Source organism: Varanus komodoensis, unplaced genomic scaffold (genome assembly GCF_004798865.1).
Source record: "Varanus komodoensis strain SLA01 unplaced genomic scaffold, ASM479886v1 scaffold42, whole genome shotgun sequence".
NCBI lineage: Eukaryota > Metazoa > Chordata > Lepidosauria > Squamata > Varanidae > Varanus > Varanus komodoensis.
This window is the reverse complement of record NW_025335972.1, coordinates 5,913,559-5,927,098: the sequence shown is the minus strand read 5'-3', so window position 1 is coordinate 5,927,098 and position 13,540 is coordinate 5,913,559. Positions and strand designations below refer to the sequence as shown.

Sequence of the window (13,540 nt, the reverse complement as noted above, 5' to 3'; positions counted from 1 at the left end):
GAAAAAAAGGAATCTTCAATGCAAGGCTTCCATCAGGACTGATTATGGATTTCATCACGCAGTGGCAACAACAAATTACACCACAAACTGAGTAATAAAAACCTAAGAAGAGCTGTGCTGGATGAGATTAGTAGTCCATCTGTTCCAGCATTGTGTTCACACAATGGTGAACTAGCTGCCAGTGGGAAACCCACAGGCAGGACACGAGTGCTACTGCAGCCTCCCATGCATGTTCTCCAGGAACTGGTGCCCATATGCATATTGCCTTCAGGTGTGGCAATCAGGAATAGTAGCCACAGATGGCCTTCTCCTTCAGGAATCTGTCCAATTCTCTTTCCAAAGCTGTCCAAACTGGTAGCCAGCACTTCAGTGAATTCCGTAATTTAACTATCTATCATGTAATACTGTAACTGCGCAACAAATGTGCCATACTCTAGAAACTATGACTGGAAATGGACCTTCAGAAGGGAGAAAGAATAATGGAGATAGATGTTGTAATCTGTCATTGCAAAAGATTATTTCCTTTCCTTGTTATCTTTGATTTTTTGCATACTTTGCTTTTGTTTGTTTTCCATAACTCAATCACTGCCTTATCAAGCTCCTGAGAGAAAAGCTAAATGCAGAAAAACTAAGGAAGACCAGCACAGAGGGTATTCTGGTCAAGACAGCATATACACGTATCAGTACAGAGGGGGAAGGAAAGCATATCCGTAAAGTCACTGGTGTGCTTACTTGGCAGTTTCCGCGATGTTCCCTAAATGGGTGAACTTCTTAGAGTAATCCATACACATCTGGAACAAAAAAAAGAAGACACATGAGAAGCAGGCAGGCAAATAACAATCCTGGCTTACTTTCATAGTTCATGTACCTTCCCAGTGAACTCCTTCAGGCCAAGCTCACATTCCTCCCCTTAATAAGCCAAACTGTTATGTAAGCACCAGTCCTTATATGGGCAGAGTATGCAGCTTCTCTTCTCATGGCACTCAGAAGTCATACACATTTCCCTGGAGATGACTCATCCATCTGTTCATTTTTCACTTAATACTTGGGGTGGCTGGAGGGGCCCTATCCTGACCCACACATGTGCTTCATATCCACAGTGGACACTCCTGCTCGGTCTCAGAAATGACCACATTTTGGAAGCGGGGGGGGGGGGGTATGGAGAGACACACAGGTGGCCCAGTGCAGCTTGGCACAGCTGAACTAGTTCTGTTTGGGTAGGAGGGATCTTTATGCCACCTAATTGTCATCTCCCGAGCCTGGTACACAAATGAGGGTGCACTGGAGTGAAATGAATTATTCCCAGCCTTCCCCCAAACCCATCTCAACCCTCTGCTAAGACCAAGAAACCTGGAGCCCACGATACCAAGAAGGAGAAATGTGGAATGCTAAGTTCCACAGTCTCAGACACTGACACTGAAAGAAAAGCAACTTGTTCAAGAACCTAATACAAGGCAGAGGTGTAAGCCTGAGTTCCAAAATAGAAAGCTACTTTTCTGAATCCAAATAGAGATGGAGCCGAAGGGTGTTACTTTGCTTGGCAGCATGCCTGCCTCCCTTGGGGAGCAGAGGGAGAAGGTTATGCATTTTTTAAAAATATATATATTTTAAAAATAGGAGGGTCAGGAGCTTTGTGAGCACCAAGAGAAGTTTCAGCCTGACACTGTGCTCACAAACACCATGTTGGATACCCCAAAACTAGAATGAACAGGATTTAGACCACAACTGGTAGGTTCAGGGAAGTAATTACTGGAAGTTATCCACTGGGAATAGGCACTTGTCTCATCTATTTATTGGAATAGCCCTACCTGAGAAATTTCACTACCATGTTCTAAGGTCATTTAACCCAATGAGGGGTTCAGGCAACTGGGAGCTTTGTGAACACCTGCTCAAACCACAGGATCTTATCCATTCTTATCATATCAATTTTAAAAACTGCAAGCTGTTACTCTGGGCAATTTCCCCTTAACCATCAATCACTCTCATTTTCAAATGAATACCTGCCTTAATCATCTTCTAAACATGCCCTTTTACGTTGAGCTCTTTTTTTTAGTTTATTGCTCTGCTTCCCATTTTTACTTTAAAAACCACTGAATACTTAGCACTGTACCCAAAAGAAGCAATTCCTTCTTCTCACTCTTCCCACTCAATCATATCCTATTAAATATTCTTTGGAAGTGTAAAGGGGTAAAAGGCCAAGCATGGATCTGTTCCATTTATATCAGGGCCTCATTTGCTCAGGGATTCTTACTCCCTATCAGTTGGCTTAACTGCCTTTTTTACTTCAGCTTGTAGTCTCAAACTCTTTTTTACCTCAGTTTATAACAAAAAACAGTCAAGCAGAGGAAAAGTGCTTGAAGTATGTTTATATTTTCATTCCACACAGCTCTTGTGATACAATTACCCACACATCGCTTTAATGGGGGGCACAGGTTAGCAACGTGCATGGCTTCCTGTCACCATATCAAGTTCGACCCTCTGAAGTTGCTGGATCAGATCTTGGTCAATCAAGTCCAGCAACCTGTTTTAAACACTGATCAACCAAATGTTTCCAGAAAGCCCACCAACAGAAGGCCACAACCCTCACCCATTATTTCTCCATGATCTGGCAGGAATGACCCCAGTGATTCTAAAAATATTGGTTTTGATGCAGAACCAACTCACTGCAATCCTAGTATACCTCAGCTTACATCTGAAGGCTTTCCCAGGAGGAACCCTATATTCTGCTGAGCTGCTGGGCCGGTTGATCGAAAGGTCGACAGTTCGAATCTGCACACAGGATGAGCTCCCATGCGTCATCCCAGCTCCTGCCAACCTTGCAGTTCGAAAGCATACAAATGCAAGTAGATATAAGGGTACTACTTTGATGGGAAGGTAACAGCATGCTGTGCACTTTGGTGTTGTCATGCTGGCCACATGACCGTGGAGACTGTCTGCAGACAAACACTAGCTCCCTCAGCTAGGAAATGGAGATGAGCAGACATGACTGGACTTTAATGTCATGGGGAAACCTTTTATCCTCTCCTCTATCCCCACACATCCTCACCAGGAGAAGCTACAACATCTGTAACACACGCCTGTGCTCCACTACCTCATGCTGCTGCCTCATCAGTTTCACAAGCTCAGCATACTGAGCAGCTGTTTCTGGGGAAATCTTGGTTCCACGAAGTTGCACCAGTGTGAAGTCCTCCTTGTTCACGGGGGCCTGAGGCACCTGGAAGGGAGAAGAGGGGAAGGAAATAAAGTATCAGAATTAACTTCAGAATGGGACCTGCTTGCCTCCATGCACAAACACAAGTTACCACAGGGATAACAGCACCTGTGCTGCACTTAAAAACAGAGTCGTACTTTTAGTCTATTTTAGAAAACATCTGTGGAATCTTCACCTCTCAGCACACAACACTGGGGGGAGTGGGGGGAGGCTCAGAGGGAACACCCATAAGCTGCCTAAATCAGCTGCCCCACTTCCAGAGAAGAGGCTTCAGTAGGGTGTCCTTGGCTAGCAGGTCCAAGAAGGGGACTGCAGCAGGCTTCCACTTGGCCCAGACCAAACAGTCAGACATGAGAACTCTTTCCCAGCTCTCATTTATTTTAATGAAAACTGCTCAGATAGCCTTGCTCATGGATCAGGGCTGCCTCCCCTTCCACCGCTCTTGAGGATCTCCTGAATCAGCCTCATAGTAAGGCTGGCTCTGAGAGAGGTTCTCTGTATCATCAAGACAAGACTTCAAGCAACCAGGACCCTGATCTATCTCCCCATTACAAGAGAGCACACCCACAACAGCAGGCAGCCTCCTTACCTTAGTGATGTCAACAGGGAGCCCATTCTGCGACGCCTCAATCATGGGGTCCAGACCTTTGGCCTGGCGCAAGAACAGCTTGGCTCCCTCAATGTCATTTTGCTGCTTGGCTCGGAGAGCTGCCTGCATCAGTTGCTTCTTTCGACTTTCTAGGAAGTTCAGTTGCTGCTGGGCTGCAGAGAGGAAAGGGTAAAGAGAGGAGGCCTGCTGTATCTCTTTCAGAGTCTCCTGCATGCAGGTAACAAGGAGGTTCCAAATGGATAAGGAATGTGCACTGTACCTTTCAGTGCATTAACTCAGTCATGAGTATAACAGGGGCCTTTAATAGGAATGGGCTGGCTTGAGGATGCTGTGAGTTGCAGACATACAACCATCAGTGTGAGGTTGGAGAAAGCTGCTGTAGAACCAGGGATGGGGGATGCAGGTACCTCAAGACAGCACCAATTAGCTCAGGGATTCGTTCAGAAACACCTGATACATTGTCACCCACACTGATCTTGCTACTGTTTGGTCTAGACAGGGTCACAGTGAGATCAATGTCACCCAAAAGGATATGCATGCCTGATGCTGGAAACAAACACACATACCATCTGAGAAGTCAGTATTTGTATTCACTTTGATTGCTGACAGCCACATCTGCATACATTAAAAAGGACACCACTAAAGCTTTTCCCCATTAGCTTAATAGCGGTATGCAGCTAGAGAGCGATCCCCCAAATATCACCTCCTGCAATGGCTATTCCATCTGGTTATTACATAACAGTATGCTAGAACTGGTAGCTGGATTTCCTTATTTTCCATGTCCCCTTTTGAGTCACATTTCCTAATAGGGCAAGCTATTGTTCTGGAGTAGAAACTACATTTATATTAGCATTTCAATAATATTTACAAGGACAGCAAATGAATAAACACATAAAAGAGAAGGGCAAGCACCTTTCGCAATGACCTTGGAGGCACTTTTACCAGGTGTTGCTAGCTTTGCAGCTGCAGGCACGGCTCGTGGGCTTGGCTGGGGCAGCAGTTTAGGCTGCAGTGAGCTGACTGGTTTGGATGGTGGTGGGCAGAGGTCAGGCTGAAAAACATGAGAAGTGACAAACCAGGATCTATTTTATAACTTATCTTTTTCTAAGAAATGATACACAGGGCAACTAATAATATGCAGATTAAAAGCAAAATTAAAACATAAACCTAATCCATTAGAGCACTAAAGTACAACAATAAAAAAAACAGACAGCCAGTTAAAATGCTCTTCAGCAGAAGGCCAGCATATACTCCAAAGGTCTGTTTGAATAAAAATGTCTTTGATTGCAAGCAGCAGATCAACAAAGAGGGAGCCAGCTTGGCCTCCATTGGCAGGGAGTCCCACTGGCAGCCTGAGAATGACCACCAAGAAGTCCCCTCTCACATCTCCTCTAGACAGGCTTCTGAAGAGCACAGGACCAAGAGAACAGCCTCCCCAGATCTTAAGCCTTGGCAGACCTGTATGGGAAAAGCTGGTCCTTCAGATAGCCTGGTTCCAAGTTGTATAGAGCCTGAAAGGTCATAATCAAACATTTGAATTGTGCCCAGAAACAGAACAATAATCAGTGAAGCTGTTGGAACAGGGAGTTGACTCTATCAGTGATGTGATATTCAGTTTTAAAGTCTAGATGGTATAACCTGCATCTAAACTGAAACCATCACCAATACAGGTATTTAAGATGGACTGAGTATTTGCAAGGGAGGATAACAACATGCTTATATTCAGTCTTCCACATTTGCGAGGGTTAAAGGGACAGGACCCCCACAAAACTTTTAAAAAAAAACATTAATATCTCTAAGCCATCCCCACAAGCCTTAACGCTTAATACTGTTGATGATACATGCTTCTCCCTCTCTCTTTCAGACCTTGGTCTGATCCAGCAGGACTTCCACAGGAGCTGGTTGAGGCCCCACTGGTGAGGGTGTTCAAGGATAGACTGGACATGCACATGGTGGACATGTCGTGAGCAAAGTTGGCTGGAGCCGGGGGTCAGACTAGATGGCCCCCGAGGCCACTTCTGTCTCACTCTGTTTCTATGTTTCCTCTTCTTCATTTCTTACATTCTTATGTTCTTGTTCCTCGCCCTCCCTTTCACTCAGCAGTGCCTCCTCTTTGCATCAAGGAAATGCCACAGATATTTCCCTCTCTGGATGGGTGGGGCAGACAGCATTCTTTGGAAGCCCTCCTTCACTCTGCTTTTGTTTCCCTTCTCTATAAGGTGATGACGATTTTTCAAAGTAGCCACAAAACTCCAAAAGCCAATCCCAAACTGGCAAACTTGTGAAGGGAAAACAAAGGGTCACATTTAGCTGGCTATTAAGCCATGCTAAAATTTGTAGAACTGTGCTTTTTATAAGAGCAATGGTGAACTTATTTTTATTTTTTTCAAGATTTTATTGCTTTAAATTTTTGTAGACTGCCCTGATGCCTGTCTAGCAAATAAACTAGAACAACATCTGTGAACCTGTGGAGAACTTGAAGAAGTTGATTAAAGTCGTGTAATTGTGAGCTTCTTCACCCCTGAAGAAGGTGAGAATACTGAAGAGGAAAAATAATTCCCTGGTTCTCCTAATCTACACGTTATTCTTCCAGCTGCTCTACAGTTTCCTTTATAGGGCAGAAATTAGATATTCCCATATTCTGACACATGGCAAGCCACCCATGCGTATTTGCAAGGCTTCCCACATGTACATTTAGGCTCCCAACTCGCAGATAAGCCAACCTGTTTTGCCACCTCAGCATCTTCATCTTCTTCCCTGGCTAGTTTCATTGCTGTTTCAAGGATCCCTGCAAAACTTTGATCTCCTGGAGAAGATTCCATTCCTTGGATGGGAGGGAAACCTGCCAAAGAGGACAAGAAACCACAACTAACTAGTGGACTTGTGACTCTTTCAAAGGAGGAGGAGGCTGTAGCTACTTAATGTCCAAGCTCTTGAGCCTTTTGGCTTGGCTCCTTAGAGTGCAATCCAATTCACACTTAGACAAAAAAGGAGCCTTTCTCACTAAACACGCACAGGATTGTGCCTTTAGTCTCCTACGCACACATTTTTAGCCATTATGACTGCACAGAAATGCTCAAAACAGGCAGTACCTGTTGAAAACTTTGAAACTAGGAGGGAAGTTGAATAGGAGGAGATTCATTGTCCATAGTTCCTTTCTCCCTTAGCAGAAATAGGATACATTATGTAAACTGAGAGTGTGAATATTTTAGGGACCATTGGTGGTTGTTTCCCCACATGAATTAATGCAGAGCACAAGGAAATGTAGCAAGTGTAGGAAATGTCCACTCTGCCACCTCATCCTACTGCATGAATGGACCACAGATTTAGGCTAGACAACAGGAAGAATTTCCTCACTGGCAATGTAGCACGACAATGGACCTATTACCTGGGGAAGTTGTGGGCTCTCCTTCACTACAGACATTCAAAAAGCATGAAGAGAGTAATCTAAATGAGATGGTATAACTTAGCAGCAGGGGGTTGAACCCCCTGTCCCCTTCTGCCCCCTTCCAACTCTGCTATTCTATGATTTTATTAGGGGACAGCTGAAATCTGAAAACATTCTGAAGAAATCCAAAGCAAGCACCCAAACCACCAAAATTAATGTGAGAATTAAATATTATATATACCTGGGGGAATAGGTAGGTCAGCCAACTCAACAGGTTTTCCTGCCTTGTGAGCTCTGATGGCATCTTGATATTGCTGGCAGTAGTGAAAAAACAGAAAATGGTGATGTAAAAAATTGGAATTTGCAGAACAGGATTTGGTAAAAGCCACTTTTGCTGGGCTGATCAGAGCAAAGAAAATATACAAATGCATACTTGCTCAGCTTATTGTCAAGAACATTATTAATGAAAGCAGTTGTGTTTAACCATTATTATGAATTGCTGTTTGGAACTTCGCAGTATACAGTGTGCCTGTATATTCACCAAAGGACTGGCCTGTGAGTGGTAGCCACTTGGCTGAACAGGCCACGTAAATCCATATCCATAGCTTGCTCACCTGCTTCGGCACTGTAAGCAGAATCAGTCCAGCTTTACCTCTTATAAGTTTGTCTTGTTTTGCATTTTGATACTTTTATTTACTGTTGATTCTTTCAGCACCACTTGTGCTTTAAAGGTATGTTTAAAGGTATGCTTTCAACACTTTCATCTTCAAGCATTGCCATGTTTTAGTTACGAGCAAATTGCACATTTGCCATCCTTTGATGCTACTAATAGAAGTTATTGACAGAGTTTGTGCAGTCTGGTCTTAAGTCAATCAAGAATCCTGCTTTTGAACCACAAGGGAACACTTAAAAAACCCAGACAGCTGGTCATAAGGCCAGAAGCAGACGTGTCTTTGGCTTTAGCTTGGCCTGCCCTTGCTGCAACAAACAATGCCAAATGAGCATGCCCTGAGATGCCAAGGCATGTGGTGATGACATATAAAAGTTTTAAATAAATAAACATTAACAAAGACTCTTCTGCCCCACTGCAGTCTTAGATAGAGGGAAAACAGACTCTTCGATTTTTAATATGGAATAGCCTCCAAAGCAGGCCTGGGGTTCCAATGCATCCCACCCAAGCTCTCCCAAAAGCCATACCCCCTGCCCTTGACTTCATCCCCTTTCTGTCAAGCAGGGATTGTGTGGTGTCTTCCTTTCTTTTGTGCAATTTTTCCCATTGCAAAAGGGTAAAATGCCTCCCCGAAGGCTGTGTTACTGGAAGTAAGAATTTTGAGCTACAGGATGCTGGCCTCTTTTTGGTAATTTTGGTCTAGTCCTTTTACCTTCAACCTCCCTCTACTAGAATGCCCCCACACCTGGTGCTTCTCTGAAATGTAATTCAGCCCCCACCCCTAATTTAAATAATTGTATCAAAGTATTTTGAGGCAGCTCCATGGCTGAGCAAGCCAACAGATTTTTCACTGGATTTTTCATGCAAGTACCAGTGGAAATCAAAATATTTTCCTGTAGTGCTCCAGACTGAAATGTGACTTTTCAGCAGGCAGATTCTACAGACTCAAAGCAGAAGGGTCAGCAGAACATATGAACTTATGACTGATGTGCTTGCAGCCCATGAGGATTTCTCAGGCCAAATATACTTTTTTCCCAAAGCAACGCCAAGTATTGATGCCAGTATCGATCTCAAACACATGGACAATAACTGTAACTCCATATTTTATTTCACTTTCCATATTCACCAGCTTCTATCCATAAAACATTTATCAATGTGAGATTCCAGTATATATTCAGTTAGTGAATCTTAGGATTCTACTGGAACTCTTTGTAGGAAAGAAATAGGAAAATTCAAATCAACATACTTCCCAACTACTCTGAACATAGTTATGTTGGGGCAATATCAAAAATGTTAGAGCACCTACCTGTCCCAAAGTGTACCTTGAGATCTGTTCTGTGTGTTTGAGCAGAAAGAGTCGGAAGCAAACACATGAAAGAAGAGGCAGGGACTTCTAGTTACAATGGGCTAGGACCTCACCTTCACAATCCGTTCATGCATCCTGGCCTTCCTGTCATCACCTTTGCTCTTTGCCTGTGCTGCTGCTGTCTTGTACTTGTCCATCCTCTGCTGCAGTGCCTCCATCAGATCTCGAGGGGGTGGGGGTGTATCTGGAAACAAATAATATCATTCAGTGTGACCTTTTCCTTTACTGAGCAAGGCACCCTAAAAGGGACCTAGAAACAAGTATGAGACCAGCAGAGGTACTGCTGATAGCTTCTCTGGCATAGGTCCAAAGCCTTAGACCAAGGAGAAGACAACCTGGTACCTTCCTACCACTCTGAAATGTAACTCCAATTCTGGTGCCAGGGATTCTGGGGTTCATAGAAATTGTAGTCTAAAATGTTTGCAGGCTACCAGGTTGCCTGCTCTTACCCCATACTGTGCCTTCAAAAATGTTGCTTCTGTCATTGAGGTGGTACACCCAAGTATGGGTTGCACCACTTTTGACTGCGAAAGAGGGCTTCTTGCTACAAATACTCTTCCATATGAAAAGAGATTATCTCCAAACAGAAAACCAGCTGCCAAGGAGAACTTTTCTCCCTGACACACTAGTTATCTAAGCAGGAAGCCCAGTTTCATCTTGCAAATTTTAATCAAGAAAGCACCACACCTTGGCAGCTTTTGCTCAGGCCAGACAATGTATTTCTAGTAATGTATGTAGCTTATTCTGAGTTTCACAGCTTTCTTCTCCACGTCCTGTCTGAAATCTCCTAAAGCTGAGATGCACAATCCAGTCACATTCCATTCACATGGACACAGTCGCATGAACCACAGAAATTAACAAAAGTGCCCAATTGCTTGCTTATAGGTTCAAGCTCCTAACTTCATTGGCCTCGTTTGTCCATTCTCACTGGGATTGGCCTTTCTACCCAGCTAATGGAAATACACATTTGCTGTCTGAGCAAACTTCTACATTAGGAAGTACCTCTTTTTCCACTTCATGGATCACTGCCTTGTCGTGGTGAAGGGGCTTGTGTAGCTCAATGAAGCTATAAGCTATGCCATGCAGGGGCATCCAAGAAAGACAGGTCATAGCAGAGAGCTCTAACAAAAGGTGATCCATTGGAGAAGGAAATGGCAACCCACTCCAGTACCCTTGCCATGATAACTCCATGGACAGTACCAAAAGGCAAAAATATATGATGCCAGAAGATGAACCCCTCAGGTCGGAAGGTGTCCAATGTGCTACTGGGGAAGAGCAGAGGGGTAGTACTAGTAGCACCAGAAAAAATGAAGCGACTGGATCAACGCCGAAAGGACACTCAGTTGTGGATGTATCTGGAGGTGAAAGGAAAGTCTGATTCTGTAAACATCTATACTCCACAGGAGATCAACCCTGACTGCTCTTTAGAAGGCCAGACGCTGAAGATGAAACTCAAATACTTTGGCCACCTAATGAGAAGGAAGGGCTCACTGGAGAAGAGCCTAATGCTGGGAACAATTGAAGGCAAAAGAAGAAGGGGATGGCAGAGGATGAGGTGGCTAGATGGAGTCACTGAAGCAGTCGGTGTGAGCTTAGGTGGACTCTGGGGGATGGTGGAGGACAGGAAGGCCTGGAGAAATATTGTCCATGGGGTAGCGATAGATCAGACAGGACTTCAAAACTAGCAACAACAACAAGAGATGTTTAGTTTTCGACAACTGGAGTTTTGGGTGCTAGTGTGACATAAAGGTATTAATTTTCAAGATGGCTCAGGACATTTTTATATTATTTCCTGTAACTCTCAGATGAAGCAAGGTGGGTTGGAATTTTGCAACATTTACTTAAATATTTTGTTTTCATTTCCTAATCCTTCAATGCACATATTTTGCTGATTCTTTAAATGACTATGCTGTTACATGTTTATAGTAGACATTTACATCTAAAGGTAACTACATCTACAATCCGGAATATGCAGGGAACATATTCCGCTGAATATAGTGTGCAGTACATCATGGAGGGAGTAAACATGCATCATACTCTTAAAACTACTGGCCTCCAGATATGCTGGACTACAATTCCTCTAATTCCCAGCCAACATGGCCAATGTTTCTGGAGTGCACCAGGTTGGGTAAGATTGATGAATAGGATTGTTGCTAACCTACCCAGCCACACACAGCCTGGCATAACTCAGATGCTAGGAATCTTTCCTTTTAACAGGGGATTCCTTTCTATTTGTGTCTAAATGTTTAACAAGTCTTTGAGATTCATCCTGTGGGTCCCCAACACTTAGTTTTAAGAAATGGTCCAGTGGCAATTTCTTTCCAATTCCCACATTAAGGAGCTTCCCTGGGAATTCCCACAGTCATGGGTGAACTTGTGTTTTCCACTGGATATATTCATGCATGCATTACAGTGCTTTATTTTATAGCTTCTCTTCTGTGATTCTTTGGTGATTTTATAGTGGATATGTTTTTATGTTGCTAGCTGCTTTGGGTTAATGTGTGAAAGAAATAGCAGGATAGAAAGATTATTTATAAATGAAAGATACAACCCAGGCTCAGGTTTACTAACTCTGTGGGGCTGTTAACGACCACAAAGTTACCTTTATTACCTTGCATTCTATGTTCACATATTTGAGAGGCAAGTAGTCATGAATAGTGTCCGTGTGCGTCCATCTTTCCTGGGGCTTGGAACCAATCCCAGTAAGCAGACCCTTTTGCCTGTGTTGCCTGCCTCTCCCCATTGACAGGAACACTGCCCTGCAAGTGTTCTCAGCCAGCTACTACTTGTTTTTCCTGCTGCTCTGCAGAGCCCGTCTACTGATTAGGGTAACATGGGGGCTCCATAAGCACAGCAGATCAGCAACCAGTCAGGCACACCCTGTGCAGCTGCCCCCACAGTCTCTGCTGCTAAGGGTGCTCCCTGTTCTCCCTCCCGGTGCACACTCTGATGCCTGGCCACTGTGCTGCTGCCATATCCACTGCCTGGCCAATTAACCCCTTTACAGGCTGAGCACCCAACTACCCACTTCCTGGCACTTCACATGCCACTTGGCCAATTCACCAAGATGTGCTCCTTTCATGGCAGCACCAGGCTGTTCTCTCGCAAGAGCCTGCCTCTCTCGTGTGGTTTGCAGGATGGGGACGTGTTCCTGCCTCTCACAAGGTCTCCATGTCCATGCTTCTTGCAAGAGCAGGGACATGGGGACAGTGCACAAGAGCTGATCTCACGGAGACAGCCATTGCTAGGTGAAGAGGGCAGCAGAAAATGGTGGCTGAAGCAGCTGTGGTTACTTTTGCTGCCAAACTTGCTGGCCAAAATGGGGAAACTGAGGAAAAACACTGTAAGCAGCTTCACATTTCGTGTAAGCAGCTTCATGACATGCGGGGTCCCCCAGGGCTCTGTCCTGGGGCCGATCCTGTTTAATCTTTTCATCAATGACATGGAAGAAGGGGTGAACAGTCTGCTGATCAAATTCGCAGGCAATACTAAAATGGGGCAGTGGCCACAACTGAGCAGCAGGTACTCCAGATCCAAAAGGATCTGGACAGACTGTGGAAGTGGGCAGGAGACAACAGGATGACATTCAATGTGGGTAAGTGCAAGGTCCTGCACTTGGGGCATAGGTATGGGTGTCATAAGTACAGGTTAGGGGACAAGTGGCTGGAGAGCAGCACTTGTGAAAGGGACCTTGGGGTGCTGGTTGACTGCAGGCTGAACATGAGTCAGCAGTGTGATGCGGTGGTTAAGAGGGCGAATGCCACCCTTGGTTGCATAGCCAGAAGTGTGGCTTCTAGATCAAGAGAGGTATTACTACCACTCTATACGACTCTGGTGCGCCTGCAACTGGAGTATTGTGTTCAGTTTTGGGGCCCTCATTACAGGAAGACTATAGCCAGGTTAGAGTCAGTGCAGCGTAGGGCCACAAGGTTGGTGGCTGGTTTGCAGGGGATGCCGTATGAGGCAAGACTGAGGGAACTGGGTCTCTCCAGCCTGGAGAAGAGGAGACTCAGAGGGGATCTGTTGGCGACATACAGGTATGTGAGGGGATGTCACACAGAGGTGGGTAGAGACCTGTTCTCCCCTGCAGAGTTGGGCAAGACGTGCTCTAACGGAGCAAAGCTCAGGGAAGCAAGGTTCCATTTAGATACCAGGAAGCACTTCCTGACAGTTAGGACCCCGAGGGTATGGAATGGGCTTCCACGGGATCTGGCTGAGACCCCATCGGTGAGGGTGTTCAAAGATAGGCTGGACATGCACATAGTGGCCATGTCGTGAGCGGAGCCGGGGGTCAG

General features: G+C 44.9%; 1 protein-coding gene across 5 annotated transcripts in view; it reads right to left on the bottom strand.

The window, feature by feature from the left end:
* Positions 1–13,540, bottom strand: part of CC2D1A (coiled-coil and C2 domain containing 1A) — a 72,392-nt gene that overhangs the window by 44,109 nt on the left and 14,743 nt on the right. For all 5 annotated transcript variants that reach the window (XR_006416026.1, XM_044443555.1, XM_044443558.1 and 2 more), the window contains 7 exons: positions 9,299–9,429; positions 7,451–7,523; positions 6,545–6,663; positions 4,734–4,872; positions 3,801–3,973; positions 3,092–3,214; positions 733–791 (listed from right to left, as the gene is read on the bottom strand). Coding sequence is in view for 4 of the 5 variants with exons in the window: in XM_044443555.1 (XP_044299490.1) it covers positions 733–791; positions 3,092–3,214; positions 3,801–3,973; positions 4,734–4,872; positions 6,545–6,663; positions 7,451–7,523; positions 9,299–9,429 (817 nt within the window). In the remaining variant the exon portion in view is untranslated. The remainder of the gene's footprint in view (positions 1–732; positions 792–3,091; positions 3,215–3,800; positions 3,974–4,733; positions 4,873–6,544; positions 6,664–7,450; positions 7,524–9,298; positions 9,430–13,540) is intronic.